The sequence below is a fragment of the Adiantum capillus-veneris genome, chromosome 22 (genome assembly GCF_014529385.1).
Source record: "Adiantum capillus-veneris isolate H3 chromosome 22, ASM1452938v2, whole genome shotgun sequence".
NCBI lineage: Eukaryota > Viridiplantae > Streptophyta > Polypodiopsida > Polypodiales > Pteridaceae > Adiantum > Adiantum capillus-veneris.
The window spans coordinates 122,276,929-122,293,172 of NC_140952.1; the positions used below are offsets into that span (position 1 = coordinate 122,276,929).

Sequence of the window (16,244 nt, forward strand, 5' to 3'; positions counted from 1 at the left end):
GCAAAAGTATTGTCTATGCCAAGTTAACTAATTGCTATGATTATGTTGCTATCTTCAATTATGTCTACCCGCTATGCTCACAAAATCATTTCTTGAAAGTACTCTCATTAAATTCCGCTATTCTCAAATTGAATAGGCAAATTTCATTACACCAACAGATTGTCATCCATTGTGACAACCTCAGCAACATGCAGTTGGCTAGGAACGCAGTGTTCCATGCCAGGACCAAGCACATAGAGGTCCATTACCACTACGTTTGAGAGCGAGTGTTGGCGGGCGACATCGACTTGGTCTACGTCAGCACAAAGGAGCAGATAGCGGATATCTTTACCAAGGCCCTCGAGCTAAGAATCTTCGACGTTTTCGGACTATGCTTGGACTCTGCGACATGCAGAGCTCGAGGGGGAGTGTTGAGATGTCGAGCTCTACATCTTGAGATGGCATCCACTACGGGTCTTGGCCGCTTATGAAATTTACTCACTGGCGCGTTAGGTGGCCGACACGGAGGATCTCTGCCAGTGATTCTACAGCTGGACTACACTTATAGTGCCAGCCTAGTACGCTTCTAGCGAGTTCACACTTAGTGACCGCATGTACATATGTGCCACTTTTCAGTTTTAGCACTTAGTCATTTTGTACTCTCTTTTCTGTGAGAAGAAGAAGAAGCTTTCCATCTCTGTGCGCTTTGTGCTTGTCTTGTGTAGCTCTCTTGCATCCTCTTTCTTTACAACTTTAACATAGGATATCATGGTTCATGGGGATGGGTGGCATGAGCGGTATTGACTATGCCAAGTTGCGAACCCATGGCCTACGGCCACTAACAATCGGCCATAGTCCTAATGACATGTACATATGGCTTAATATAAGAAGGAATATTCCTACAAAATTTTATTCGGAGGCATTATCATTGAATCCCTCCCTAGGGGGCCACTAGCTCCCAAATCAGCTCCATACCATCCACAATCACAAATAAAGACCTCATCAATGTGCAAGCTGAAATCCACCAAATATATGTTCACTATTGTTTTCTCCTCATATGGGGCCCTTACAAAGTGTACAACATACATGATGGTCGACAAAACCGATAGGTGGGCATGGCAGGTATACTAACAAACCCCCTCGATGAACACCCAAAGATGCTTTATGATAGTCATACACCAACTTCAAGTCGATGAAGGTGTCGAAGTAGTTGGAGCTTTGGTGAAAATATCTGCACAATTATCTTTAGTAGGACAATACTCTATCTCCACAATCTCATCTTCAATAAGCTCTCAAACATGATGACATTGAACCTCAATATGCTTTGTGCCTGCATGGAAGACGGGGTTCTTGGCAATGTCCATGCAACTCTGGTTGTCACATTGAAATGTCACATAAGTCCATAAGAACTCTCTTGAGCCAAACTGCTTCACAAGCTACAAAAAATGCGCTTTATATTTCAATTATATTGAAGAAAGAGTGACAACGGGCCGCATCCAAGAAAACAGTTCAAAAAACAAGTGAGAAACAATATTGAGAAACTGACTTTCTAGAATCACAATCCTCAGCCCAATTAGAGTCACAATACCCACTTAGGATATTTATGCTAATGCCATAGAAAATTCCATGGCTCAAAGTACCTTTATACTTTAGAACATGCATGCTCACCTTCCAATGAGATTTCCTAGGCTAGTTGAAAAACATGCTCAAAACGCCAACTGCAAAACAAGTGTCTAGTTCAATATTACACAAGAAAATCAGACTTCCCACAAGCTTAAAAAAAAAGCGGATACTACATCCATTTGGAAAACAACCCAGCAAAAGATAGCAGTAGAAGCAAGTACAAGGTAAAATAGTGGTCATTTGAGATGTGGAAGAAAAGCTTTTACTCACATCAAACCCTTGAATTTGTGATTAACATTGCTTTGTACTTTTCTAATGAGTCATCAACCTTAGGTTTGACTTTTTAAACCCATTTGGTGCCAACGAGCTTCTTCTTTGGTGGCACGGGGGATTCACTAATAGCGAGGAGGAGATGCCAACTACGTGCATCCCATTGCGCAAAACCCCCCTATATACGGTCCCTCATGTGGTAGCCAACCCCCTATCTAGGGAGATTGAAACGCACATTGAAAAAACCTAGGTTTAGTGTAATCCCACCTACAAATTTTAAGGTTTACCTCTAAATGTTAAATTTGAAGGTAAAAAAACCTACAAAATTTAAAGAGATTTTGTTTAATAATACGTAAAAACCTTTAAATCTAGGCAATTTACTTGTAGTCAAAAAACTCAAATCTGGGTTGCATCAGACAAGCCCGATGCTAATGGCAGGCTCATAGCTTGCCTGCACTGCTCCCTATTCTCACAAGGTACTACCAGGCACTTTTCAGCCAAAATTGCGAGCGACGTAGGTTGATCCTAGATCGCTTGGACAACGAGCTTCAATGCAGCCACTAGCCTATCGTTGGTTGGTTGGTTGCTTAACTGCTCGTCACTTTGCTCTAGAGCGCTACCTCTACCTCTTGTGAACAGTTGCATGGAGGCAATCAACAAGCAAGCGGGTTTCCGCCGCGCTCGTTTTAGCGTGGCCTTAGGAAAATCTCTTATCGTATTGAGACAAATGTGAGTGGTGACAAAGCTTTGAATGGGTTGACCAGAGGCCACGCGTCCACAGAGCGGTATGGCCTTGATCAAAGGGCGACAATGGGTGGTGCCACATTGCTACGAATCTTTGCGGACTGATCCAAGGCCCGGGGCCTATGCCACGCCAGATGTATTGTCCGGACATACAGCGTGCTGTATAGATCCAGAGAGAGGGAGAGAGGAAAGCCAGGTCTAGGTAGCGGCTCCTTTCTCTCTCTCTCTCTCTCTCTCTCTCACCCGTTCACACTGTCTGTGAGAGAGAGAGAGAGAGAGAGATCTCGTGTCGTGAGTCCGTGACTTCTTGCTCCTCTCTCTCTCTCTCTCTCTCTCTCTCTCTCTCTCGCTCTGTGTCGTAGCTGAGTAGCTCGTAGGCTCGTTACTCGTAGGAGAGTCGAATGTCACGACTCACGTGTATGCATACTGCATGCTGCAACTGTCTCTTTCACGTGTATTTCTAGCAGTCTCTCAGACTCTCTCTCTTTCCATCTTATAGACACTCTCTATCTACAGTCACACTGCACAGGCATGAGGCGAGCCGAGTACTCCATAGCCGACTCACGGTCTCATTGCTCAGTGCTCACATATACGCAAATACGCTCTAAGCCTCTCTGAGGTTCTCTCTCTCTCTCTCTCTCTCTCTCTCTCTCTCTCATGAGTTGACTAAGGGTCCCATCAGTCTGTAGGCCCCGGCCCTGTGATGAGGCAAGCTGCTGCAGGCAGGGGAGGACGTGTCCTGCCCTGCCCGGCCCTCTAGGCTCTTGCAGCCTTCTTTTAAAAGTTCTGGAAGCTCTCCTCTCCTATTTTTCAGCCATTAATTTGCAGTCGATAATGTGATTATTGTCGCTGCTTCTGAGGCGCCCACGTCGCCTTCAGCAGTGAAGCCCACCATCCCTATTTCCTATTATTTTATTTTCTCCCTGGTAGGCTGCTACTCTTAATAACAGCTAGCCTTCCAATACCAAGCTCCGCAACTCTCTCTCTCTCTCTCCCTCTCTCCCCCTAGCGCTTTTCTGCTTTTCGCTCTCCCAATTTGGTTGGCTGCATTTTGCTTTTTCGTTTCGCTTTCTTCGCCTATTCTGCAGCGACCGATCTCAACCCACCATTACCAGCAAATCCATCGACAATTCACTTCATAGACGCCCATCTTAGAGCGCCCAACAAGCTCACAATTGCAAGAAAAGGTGCGTAGTCATGATGGGCTGTTTTAGCACATCGCAAACGGATGGAACGGAGGAGTCATTCCGCATGAGTCTGAGGTCTCTCCTAGCAACAAAGGAGACTCCCATTCCAGGTCCATGCATTGCCAAGCAGATCATTGAGCGGAAATTTGGGTTCGGCACGCGCAAGACTCTTCAGGCGCGGACAAATATGCTAGACACAGCATGCCATAGCTTAGCCAAAGCTAAGCAGAGATGTCTTGTCTCTCTGCCCCCATCGTACTACATCAAATCAGAAATTCTTCTGTTTCCTCTACCTTTACCCCCTGGTTACAAGCCCAACTCTACTAACAATAGCAAACCCTCATCTACCTCAAGAAAGCTACTCACAGCTAATTCCAATAGGGCAGGTAAATCTACCGCCTCTGCTAGACGCTCTGCCAAAGAAGAAAATACTGCTGAGGATAGCAAAGAATGCAAATCTAGCTGCGGAGATAGCAAGAAAACTGATGAATTTACTGGTGATTTTAGCGTGGTGAGCTCCAATACCTCATGTACGAGTCCTGATCATTCGTCGGTATCAAACTCTACCTTCACGTGCAGCACAATCGCTAGTCACTTGTATTCGTGTGAGGCTCTTACACCCACATCGCCCACATCAAGCTCAAGTACCGTGTTTTCAGCTGCGCCTAGCACATCGGCATATTCTCTATCCCAATCGTCTTCTTTCAACTCCTCCTCTAGTGTATTCAGTGATCTGCGCGGCAACTCGCTGTCAAATCATGAGAACGAGGATATCAACGTTAACAGCCTCAGCTTCAGCTGCACCAGCCGACCTGTGAGTTGTCCTCTCAAAGAATTCTCGCCAATGGAGATAACGAGAGCTTTTGAGAGCTTTGGTCACCCTCACATGATTGCTACTGGGACCATGGGGCCATTCTACAAGCTGTTCCTTCCTGAAGAGAAGTGTAGTGTCGCGGTTACAAAAGTGGTAACCAACTTGGTAAGTCAATAAGTATAAGCATTGCTTTTCAAAACTACTACTTACAAAAGTACTAATAATAGCATCGTCCGTTTGTGTGGTGTGGTGTAGTGGATGAAGGACTCCATATTCCACATGGGAGGGGATAAGAGGTAAGACTTGCTTGAGTGAATAATTGGCGTGACGTACACACATAATGGGAGGGGGATAGCTTCGGGAAATCCAACTGCAGCTCCTTGAGGTGCAATTAGTGGAGGGAGGAAGGGGTAACAATTTCCCGTCCTCGTATAGTGTATGAAGGACTCCACATGGGAGGGGGTAAGAGGTAAGACTTGATTGAGTGGATAATTGACATGACTACAACTCACATACACACATGATGGGAGGGAGATAGCTTCGGGAAATCCAATTGCAGCTCCTTGAGGTGCAATTAGTGGAGGGAGGAAGGGGTAACATCTTCCCCTCCTCGCGTGGAGTCCCTTCATATGACAAAAGTGGAATGTAGGTCATTTGAAACCCTAGAGGGACCCTTTCACTAATTGTTGTGGGTGTGGATCGGTGGGCATGTGTAAGTGTGCTACTTGGCCGGACAAGCCTTGGTACCAATCCTCTTGTAAATGCTTGCTGCCAATACGAAGAGGTGCCCGAGCATGAGGATGAGGATGTGCCCAATCACACTCGGGCACCCCTTCATATTCTTAGTTAAGATTGTGTTGACCCAAAGGCTTGTCTCTCCAAGCACCATACATTTGTTTCTCTTTCCGATCGTCATTGTGAGGGAAGGGAATAGGGAGAACTTAATACACCTCTTTGTATTTACAATTGGACATTGTTGTACCCATTCCATCCAGGAGTGGCCATATCGTGGGAACAACTATCCCAATGGAGAAGTTGGTAACACCCACACGTTGCAATATGCGATGCTACACTTCATTATTGTGAGGATACAGCCCACGGTCCCACCACCCTCTGAAGACCCATTGTGGTCCTTCAATAGAATCCTTCATTTGTAGAGATTCAACACAACCTTTGAAGACCCTTTGTGGAGCATACATTGTACAAAGGAACCTTACAATGTTGTGAGAATAATGAGAAATACTAATGGTATCCTTTAAAATACTCAATGACAACGAGATCTTAGCTTCATGGTACATTAAGGTTTGTGTGTGAGCGTATACTGAACAAAAGTTCCTTACATTGTTGCATGAGAATACATGAGGAACACTAATGGTATCCATGCTACACTTGTGGGTGGCTCTTGCCTAGTGATGCATGGCTTGTGTTAGCCAATGTTTCATGCGACCTACCCTTCTTTTGCAGAGTCGAAAGAAATGGAGAGCTCAAATTCAAGCATTTGCTCGGCTAGCCCACCCTAATTTAAGCAAAGTAATAGGATACTCTTATGAGAGGGCAAAGTATGTGGATGTCATGGAGGGCATTTCCAATGACAACATGGGGTTTATTGTGTATGAAGACATTGGGGACGAGAGCTTGGAGGACTTTCTTCAAGATGTGGAGAAGGGCATTGATTGGATCACTCGCTTGAAGCTTGCAATCGGCATCGCGGAGGGACTCTCATTCTTACTTGAAAATATGCCTAGCCATGTAAGTTTTCTTTTCCCTCATTATATTCCTCAAAAAGCTTACTTCTTGATTGATTTTGCAACTATTGTCGTGCAAGTTTTAAGCAAAAGAAAGATGTTGTCGCTTTTGTTTTTTTTGGGGGGGGAGTGCTTCCCTCGTCTTTGCCAAGGATATAATGATACAAAGCATGCGGAGAGCGGCTAGGTCCAGAAGCACATTGTTGTTTTTGAGAAGGCATGATTGTTACAGTGGGCATGGAGAGCTTTGCTTTTATATTCACTAGTACGGCCGGCCGCCTTCGGTGGCCTCTCTCTCTCTCCCCCTCTCTCCCCTCTTTATCGCATGCAAAGGGGCTTTTTTTAGTTTTGGACTTTAGCCTCCAGGTCGCAGATTACAACATGTGTAAAGGGCTCCCCCTTCCGTCATATTATGTTAGTAGATTCAATACATAAATAAGATGGAGCTAGGGTCAGGGACACCAATGTGTGGAATAGTCTATGGTATCAAGTGCATAGGGTATAATCTAAATTTATTGTTTGAATACCCTCCAAATATACATGATATGATGTGATGACAAATATGACTATTGATTTCCAAATTAGCAAGGTAAAAGACGGAATGTTTTTTTTCCTCCCAAACTCACAAATTGTGAGTGATAATTGTAATAAAAAAACATAAAAATTACATAGAAAGTTGTGCCCCACCCGAGCCATGGCATCTACACCACACACCACTAGATACACTAGATACATTGGTTGATAAAACTAGGGGCCACCTTGAGGCCATTCACGTAGTAGGGAACGTTGGCTAACTTGGGGTTGCTGTCAAGGAGTGAACCCCACCATAGCTCACCCCTTGATCCCAAGCCACTGCACATGATACATAACACCGAGAGGAAAAACCCCTAGAACTAATTAACGTTATTTTTCTCTTTCTTTTGCTTAAGTAGACTGACCATGTTGGTCATACTAGTGTTTGAAATACGAACAACATGGCTAATGAGATCAAGCTTCATGTTCTGATCACCACTTGTATTCAAGCCAAGATGGCTAGAATCGAGTGTTGTCCCCTCGACGGGATGGACGACCAATTTTGACATTGGTTGCACCTTTGCTAACGGTCTCTTTATTAATCTCACCATCAGACGGTTCGATAGGTGCAACTAGTTCCTCTTGCATCTCCACCTGCAGCTACTCTTATCTTTAGTTTCCTCTATGCTAGGTAGGTTCTGATCATTGCCCTTCTCTTTCGGTCTTGTGTCACCTGCAGAGGGCTTGACCTTCCTAGTAACACGTCTCCAAGTTGTCTTGACTTAGTTGCGGACAGCTTCTACCTCGTGGCAATCCCCCGGGGAGGTCACCTAATAACCTATCACGTGAATTCAATAGAAGTTCTTGAAACTTACAAAAATATACATACAAAAGGGTATTATTTTTTCAAATTTGAAAAAAACTTATAGATTTTAAAAGAAAAGTGTACATTATATTTTTAACAAAGTTCACAGATAAGGGGTTTTACAAACATGTGTTGAACGCACGTGATATGGTAGTTTTACACATAGTGAACCCCCCGAGGGCAATCCTTAACATAATGACCAACTTTGCGGCATTTGTAGCAGGCATTTAGAAACGAGAAAAATGCTAACTCTTGTCGAAAATTGCCAAAGCTGTCTATACTCAAATCCAAATACTTGGGAATCGACTTACTCATATTCCATAGAAGACGAACTTTAACATCTAGGCTCGATCTAATCGGCTGCAATTTTGGAATGAAAAGCACCCTCCCCAACATAGCAGCAATGGAGTCCACATACTCGTTTAGCCAGAGAGGGAAGCCCTTGAACGTAACGCACACCGGACAAAAGTCCATAAATTGCTCATAAGGATAGAACTTGGGCGACCAGGGCATCGTATAAGCAAAGTGGGAAGCCCCCCAGATGCCCCCTTTCATAATTAGCTCCTGTACAGTTTTCTCGGGGCACACCTTGTCACATTTATATAAACCTTTTCCCATTGTCGTGAATTGGAAAATATTACTTTTGTTGTTTGTCACCGGAGATGACCAGTCCCACAGGTTGTGGGTGGTCATTCGGCGGCCCATAAAATAGAGCACCACTAAGTGCGCAGAGCACGCGTACATGCCTTAAAGTGTCATCTCGAGGATAAACTTTGCATACAACACATATACGTCCTCAGTTTTATTCTGTCTGTGCCTTATTGCCCCGTGCAGTATGTCCTCTGCCAATGAGCGAGCTCCAAAGTGAGAAGGCTTCAGAATCTTCTCCAGATTGGCAATGTTTGCATATGACTCAGAGGTCCTCTTTCTCCCTTCCTCATTGAACACAAAGCCCCGCCAAGAGGAATGTTACAGTTGCTACTTTGAAAAGTTACTATATTTGAGTGAGTGCTACAAGCCTTGCATATCGGCTTGCCAAAACAATCTTCAGAGAAGAAAGTTCAAGAGTTGTGCATCTTCTAGAGTTGGTCAGTGATCCATCTGCAAGTGGCATTTTACAATATTGGAGATATTAACTTCAAAAGCTACCTCCCAAGGTTCCATTCACATTTTGGCCCATCAAAGGAAGGATTAGCATGTGGTGCGGTAAATTTTCTTCCTCGAGTCTAAAATCATGATGACTTATGGTTGTTAAATAATATGATGATAACTTAAGGGTTAGGTTCATTTTTGGATTTCTTTTTTTTCCCCTCCAAACTCACAAATGTGCGTGGTAGATAATAGTACATATAACATCTCAAAAGCCCACCTTCTTCCCCTTCATGCATTTTTTGGATTTCTAAAAGGTTGGGAAAGGAATGTGTGTAGGGAGAGCTCATGGTTCAAAGTATAGGAAAAAAACAAGCTCTAATGTGATCAAAATTGAGTGAGAGAGAGATTCTTCTATCAAACTTCTAAACAATGTTCAGAAGTTTTTTTTTAAAAAATAGCAAAACTCACAATTCAATTGTGAGTGAATAATATTAATCAACCCAAATAATTACAAGATCTTGTCATGCTCGTGTTGAGCCATGACATCATCTAGGGACCAAAATTACATCGACTATCAGAGCAACCATCCCTACCAAGTCGCCCCCTTAACATTAGATTTCTTTTTTAGAAATATGCTAACACTTTAACTGTTATTTACATTATGTCTCAAAACTTTCCCATCTTACCCCAGTCAATTGAAACCTCTAGTCTATGTTTTCAAACAATTTTGAGAAAGCTAAGATAAACCTTCCTCGCACATTGTTTCTAGGGATACAAGGTTTTAGTGCCTAGATGGTCTTTCAAGATCACCTTAGTAATTCATACGGTCATTGTTGAAAAAAATGAAGGGTGTAAATTCGATTGATGTAGAAAAAAGAAACATATACAAATTTTTTCCAAATATTTAGTATTTTCTAGAATGCATTACGATTGCAATAGTCACTTTGAGCATTTTATTGTTATTGGAAAATTGGCATTAATGAAAAATTGGTAGGTTCAAAGTTTATATGATAGGGAATTGACAAAAACCACTATGTATTATGTTCAAAAAATTTACTTTGTAATTAATGGGTGCTTTAAAGGGAAACTATTGTGCATCTTTGATGATCTATCATTACACCCTACCCATTGTTAGAAAAAAACCGGGGTAGAGTGTATTTTAACCGGTTAAAATTATAAAATTGCGGTTAGATTTTGAGCTTTTCTTTAAGAAAACTGGAAAATTTACACAAGTTTTAGTATAAATACCGGTAAAAGCTTTAAATTTTGACCTAAAAATCGGTAGAATTTTAAGTATTTTCTTTAGTTAGGAAAAATGTATTTTTCTAACCCTAACTCTACCCCCGATTAGTAAGATAAACGAATTTTTTGCGATGCAGGTTGACTATGGATATTTGACTTTGAGTAATTTAAGAGTAGACTTTGCTCTCAATGCAAAGCTATTTGATTTTGTACTTTTGTCAAACAATACCAACAATTTAAAGGTGAGTGCCATTTAAAAATAAAATGTTCATATCTTCCAAAGTTCTTACAGAGTTTGTTGTAAATTTCCTTTGAATGATGAGATATCTACTAATCTTTCCATTCATATTGTTCAACCAGGAGAAAAGAGTGCACAATGTGGTTGCATCTCTTGGTAATGTGCTTCTCCAACTATTTGACTTTGAGAGGCATCCTCCAAATGGAGAACCTCAAGATTCGTGGGCATCTTTGCATTTGAAAAGATCATACCCTCTAAATGATGCAAAGGTGCTGGTTGATTTGGTCGACAATTGCCTACTTCCAAAAGCTTCTGTTTTGCAAGTTGTTAGAGTCTTGCGTAGTATCGAACCAATAGAACATGTGGCACAATACACCATAAAGCACTCTAAATCTTTCACATATAAGAAAAAGAGATCCCTTAGCTTTGGATAGTGCATGTTTTACCAAAACCTTCAAGGATACTTGTGAAGTAGATTGTGTAATACTAGTGACCATAGTATAGCTTAGGTAATATTTTAGTAACACTCAGATTATGGACTTTCCAAATCCTCAAACTGTATCTTTTACATCTCTCTGTTTCGCAATCCCTCGCGATGGAACTGTGCGTACTTGTGGGGGATTAGCAATTTGCTAATCCGGTTCCTATACAGAAACGAGCTCAAAGCTTTACTCATGCAGAAAAGACATAAGCTTATGAGTAAACTTTGAGAAATGTTTTTTTAGCAAATTTGCAAGGTGCCTCTTGGGCTCTTTTGTTGTAAATATATAGTGTATTTTCAAGCTTAAAAGATGAATTGAAGTCAAAAATGGCATAATCTTTATTCAAGTTTAAAATGAAGGTAAGGTATCACCACTAACTACCTCCATGGTAGTCAAGAACGTGTGCAACTCTTGTATCCATCGTGATTCCACTACTCAAACTCATTGCCGTGGAAAATGGCTACCACCACCCTAGCTGACTTTGCATCATTTTGAAATTATAAAAAGTTTTTCATGGCAAATGGCGATCACCACCCTAGCTCACTTTGCATTATTTTGAAGTCCAAAAAAGACTTTGACACTTTGGTCCAAAATAGTGTCTGCACTCTTTCAAAGCTTACACTACAGCATATAGTTCTTGGTCATAAGCTGAATAATTTTGCTAAGTAGAATATTTTTTGTGGTTAAAAGCAAGTGGTCTTTGTTCTAGAAGAAGAATTGCTTTAATGGCTCAATTGTTGGCATCTGTCTTAAGCACAAAAGGTTTCATTGGATCCACAATAGCTAATATGGGTGTAGTAGCTACAACGACCTTAAGTGCTTCAAAATTTTGTTGCTCATCAGCTCTCCAATTAAAGATTTTCCCTTGATTAGTTATGAAAACAACAATTTTTGCGTAGTTTTCAACAAACTGACAAAAACGTGCAAATTCTAATAAGATTTGGAGCTCTTTCAAAATTTTAGAAAAAATACAGTTTTTGCCACTTACGGATGGTTTTCACTTCGGAATGATCCATATAAAGGCCTATAGTAGAAATTATATGCCCTGATTAGTGAATTTATAACATAAAAAAACACTCTTGCAATCTTTGGCATGTATCATTTGTGTTTCCTAAAAGGAGAGCAAACACCTATTATAAATGTTGTAAGTGCCCATCCTTAGATGCACTATAAACCAAAATGTCATCAAGGAAAACAATGACAAACTTGCTTAGATATAGTTTCAAAATATCATCCATGAGTGTCATGAATGTAACTATAGCATTGGTTAAACCGAAAAACAGAACCAAAAACTCATAATGTGCAAACCTTGTTTGAAAAGCAGTTTTAGGTCTATGAACAAGTCTACTTCTTACTTGATGTCCATATCACATATCGTTTTTTGTAAAAATGTGTGCACGTGTGATTATTAAACCACTCATTGTGAGTGCGCGTGTGGGCGAATGCGTGGGTGCGCAGTGCGTGCGGGAAAGGGGAGAAGCACAAGATGGTGTGGGTGGAGCAACCTCAAGAAGTAATGAGTGAGGAGCTCCTTATTCTTCATATACAAAGAAAATAAGGAAATGTACACACGGTGGATGAGTGGCCGGACACTAGACGTCCAACCCCGAGCAAAGGCACATCGCCTTTATCCCAACAAACTCCCACTTAAAGACGATGCACCGATAAGTGAGGCCTACTAGCTAAACTATTAGTATGTACAAAAAACCATGTGAGAGACTCTCTCAACCTATGCCCACTGACTCACTCTGTCAATCTACACGCAGTCGTATCGACTCTGGTCATTAGGAAAAATATGGACTCTCCTTGGGCCTTTTTGATTAGTGAAGGCTTAAGGGAGAACCAATGAGAAGGCTCTTGGGATATCACCTAGACGGGGAGGAATGGTAGGGGTGCAGCCTAATTGTCTCCCTCTTCAATGCTTGGTTCTTAGAGAGAGGTGGGAGGTATGCTGGAGGGGGGGGGGGGGGGGGGGGGGGGTAAATAGGAGGAGAGAGGTGTCATAAAAGAGGGAGGGCCCCAAAAAAAAAAACGCGCATGCTTAAAAACCCTAAAAATTGATTTTTTAAAAAAAGTTCCAAAGTTGACCCATTTGCCTCCAAAACTGCCCCAAAACATAAACTAACTTAAAAAAGTCAAAATTTTTTCCCCAAAATCCACTTTTTTCTCTCTCTCTCCCTCATTACTTTTCTCTCCCACACTCTCCCTCCTCCCATTCTCTCTATACAGTCAAGGCAGCCATAGCCAAAAGCTTTCCACCACTCTCTTCGTCTCTCTCCATAGCTCCCCCTTCTCTCACACCTCCATCAACCCTCTACAGTCCCACACTCCATAGCCCACAGCTCCACTATCCTCTCTACCTCTCTACCTCTCACTCCTCCCCTCTTTCTCTATCTCCACTGTCAAAGCCACCATAGCCACCATAGGCAGCTCACCTCACCCTCCCCTCAGCTTCTCATTCTCTCTCCACAGTACTCAACTCTTTCAAATCCCTTCCTAAGCCCAACTTCCCAAGCATGTCCACGCATAGACGGCCCAAACCAGAGATAGAGGAGATTGTGTTGCACAACACAAAAGACTCAGAGGGGGTATGGATCCCACAAGTATTCAAGAAGGGTGCATGGGTCTACATGCAACCGTCATGTGCTGGACCTCATCGCGTACGGTGTCGAGGCGTATTGGAACGTCATTGGAAGGGGCGGCTATTGGCATTCAAAGAAACAAAGTCCGGAATGGTGGCCATCGTGCAACACGTCTACAGTGCAGCTGAGATCCACCTCAAGAGAGCTTCAACTCAATTTGCACCTCATTGTAAGTTTTCATGGTTTAGCTATCCCATGCATATGTCATGTTTACGTTTATGTGATCATTATGTTTAACTAAGGGCATTTGTAAAGATGTTTTTCCATCCAGCTTAGTTGAGGAGCAGCCGCTTGAGTGCCTCTCAGGCACGTTCATGGTTTTGCATGCTCACATTGGGGAGCTTATGTTTCCTAATGTTTCATTGAAAAAACTTACCGAGCAGCGAATATTCATGTACTCCCACAAGTACGTGGTGCCGAAGTCAAGCCAAAGCTATGTTAGGTTAGAAGCCGTGGAAACACCCTCATTCCAGAGTGCAGAATGGCCAACTCCAGACCATTGGGCTTTGCTTTCTTTCAAGCGCAAGGTGCTGCAAGATTTCCAAGGGTCCCTAAAGTTTGGTAAGGCAACCAGATCGGTGGGTCTCAGTTGGCATTGTCCCATTCATTTGTTTGTGCATGCATTCCGCTCTCTGCCGATTGTAGAAACACCAACAATGTTTGTTTGCAAAGAAGTTGACATTTATGCAATGGACACCATTCTAGGTGTCAATTGGGGCTATGTTGACGGTTTGCATGATGGTGACCGTTATAAGTGCAATGTGTCCCCCACACAGCTTTGCCTTCGGTATTTGAAAGCAAGGTGCACCTTGTATGCACGGTTTAGCTACGAGAGGTGGATGCACAAATGTGGCAAATGGATACCCTTGCAGCTGACAGCCGAAGAGGTTCAATCCTTTGAAATTCGTGTCCGCATGCCCAATAACGAGGTGGAGGTGGTTGTAGTGAATCCGCATTGGACTCTTGCCAATCTTCGGGAACACTTTGTCATAATGGGATTCGAGGATGTCGGTAATGCAAGTTTCAAACTGGAACAACGCAAGGTCTGCTTTGTGCTTGCTTAGCTACCTTTTCTTATTTTTTGTGGGTTTTTGTATTTTGATTGTCCATTTTTTTGGTTGTATAGATTGGAAGGCGGATGGAGGCCACTATGCTTGTTTACAAAGATTGGGCTACATACGAAATCATCTTGTCTAAGCTAATTGGCTTGTAACTTTAATAGTTTATACATTGGATATTTTATTAAAGATTTTGAAAAGTTTTAAGGTGTTGTACTTGATTTTGTACTTGAGTTTTAAGGTGGCGTAAATTTATTTTTTAAATGCATATTTTTAATTTTTTTCGAGATGGAATATGTCTATATAAGGAGGACCACCTCCTCATTTCACCATTTTCATCCCAGCATTGTAGAGAGACCTAGCATACCCAATCACGCAAAGAGAAGACATGGCTGCTACTAGTGCTTTAGATGCATTCCTTACTGAGATTGGGCATGCAAATTGCCCTGAGCTTCAAGCATTTTTCACAACCCAACCCGATTTGGAAACCACTTTGACCCTCCACTCTCAATCTCTTGAGCACATTACTTCATACATTTCCACGTGCATGGGGAGATTCATTGTTGAGTTACCAAACCGGCCAGGGCAATGGGTCCCTGAAGGCCTTCTCCACCACATCTACCAAGGGGATAGGCCATTTCATCAGCGGCTTGCACGCTTTGCCACCATAGCACAACCCGCCAGACAATATGTGCGGCTTGAAGCTGATGATGTGCGAGCAATGCGTAAGGGAAGGATCGGAAACACTTTTTTCTATGTTCAGGCCATAATGATCTTCCTCCTTCACGAGTGCCCAGCAGGCCCTGACGTAGTGCTACCACACTTGCAGATCGACGGGGTATTGGCTGATGTGAAGGACCCCAAGCCCGCGGCCATTGACTCATCCGCAGAGGAGAGGACGCTTGCCTTGACCTACCCTGTAGGGATTCAAGGCCTCTTGGAGGCCTCTCCATCAGTCGGTTCATCCTCTGTACCGCCAGAAGGAACCACCACTCAGGATGCCATCCCTGAGGTAGAGATTACCCGCTTCTCCTTCATTGTGGTGGGTGGGGAGGATTTTGTGTTTATGCACGATCTGGGGAAATCGTTTGAGCTTCGCATGGATGAGTGTTTTGCCATCCTCGATGCCCATGGCAAGTTTGAGGTTGATACCACCACCTCCCATGATGATGATCTCCTACTGCCCATGGGGAATACTTTGGCGGACACAATGGCGATCGCACAAGCCGAGGTGGCAGCGGCCGAGCAGGCCAAGGTCTCTGAGGAGGAGTTTGTGGCCATGCAAGCCATGTGTTTGGCTAAACGCGCAAGAGTAGATTCACCACCACCTGCTGCAACACCTGTTTTGCTTGATCCAAAGGGGAAGTCAAGCGTGGATCTTTACTTGCACCCAGATGCCGATGAGGAGGATTGTAGACAAGAGGTATAGATGCTCACTTACATTTGATTGTTACAAATGATTTTGTTAATGTTATATCATAATTCTGTGCCCTATCTCAGAAAACCTATGTTTTGTAGGATGTTCTGGAGGTTGACGCCTGGGCGCAACGATCAGGGGGCAGAAGGATGCCGTTCGGACCTCAAGCGGCACTTGCTCACTACCTCGGCACACTTCCCACTGGTGTCGTGGTGTTTGTCCATGCCGACTACTCTCCGAATGGTGGCTACAACATTTTTGCTCTCCGTTCACTCTCCAAGGCGTTGTGTTTAACAACACTTGCCCAAACGGCCAACCTTGTAGTGCTTGTAA

The 16,244-nt window shown here is 43.0% G+C and overlaps 1 protein-coding gene across 1 annotated transcript; it reads left to right on the forward strand.

Moving 5' to 3' along the window:
• The first annotated feature begins 3,440 nt into the window (after positions 1-3,440).
• LOC147430134 (uncharacterized) lies at positions 3,441-11,113 on the forward strand. Its single transcript, XM_086495471.1, has 4 exons — positions 3,441-4,782; positions 6,082-6,366; positions 10,212-10,316; positions 10,435-11,113. Exons 1-4 carry the CDS (start codon positions 3,814-3,816, stop codon positions 10,744-10,746), a joined length of 1,671 nt encoding a protein of 556 aa, XP_086351597.1. The 5' UTR covers positions 3,441-3,813; the 3' UTR covers positions 10,747-11,113.
• The last annotated feature ends 5,131 nt before the right edge of the window (positions 11,114-16,244 follow it).

What these genes read in the sequence shown, in the direction of transcription:
- LOC147430134 (XM_086495471.1), top strand. Translation starts at nt 3,814, where the DNA reads ATGATGGGCTGTTTTAGCACATCGCAAACGGATGGAACGGAGGAGTCA. An exon ending in TTGAAAATATGCCTAGCCAT is followed by an intron (nt 6,367 to 10,211) that starts GTAAGTTTTCTT and finishes TTTGCGATGCAG; the next exon opens with GTTGACTATGGATATTTGAC. An exon ending in ACAATACCAACAATTTAAAG is followed by an intron (nt 10,317 to 10,434) that starts GTGAGTGCCATT and finishes TTGTTCAACCAG; the next exon opens with GAGAAAAGAGTGCACAATGT.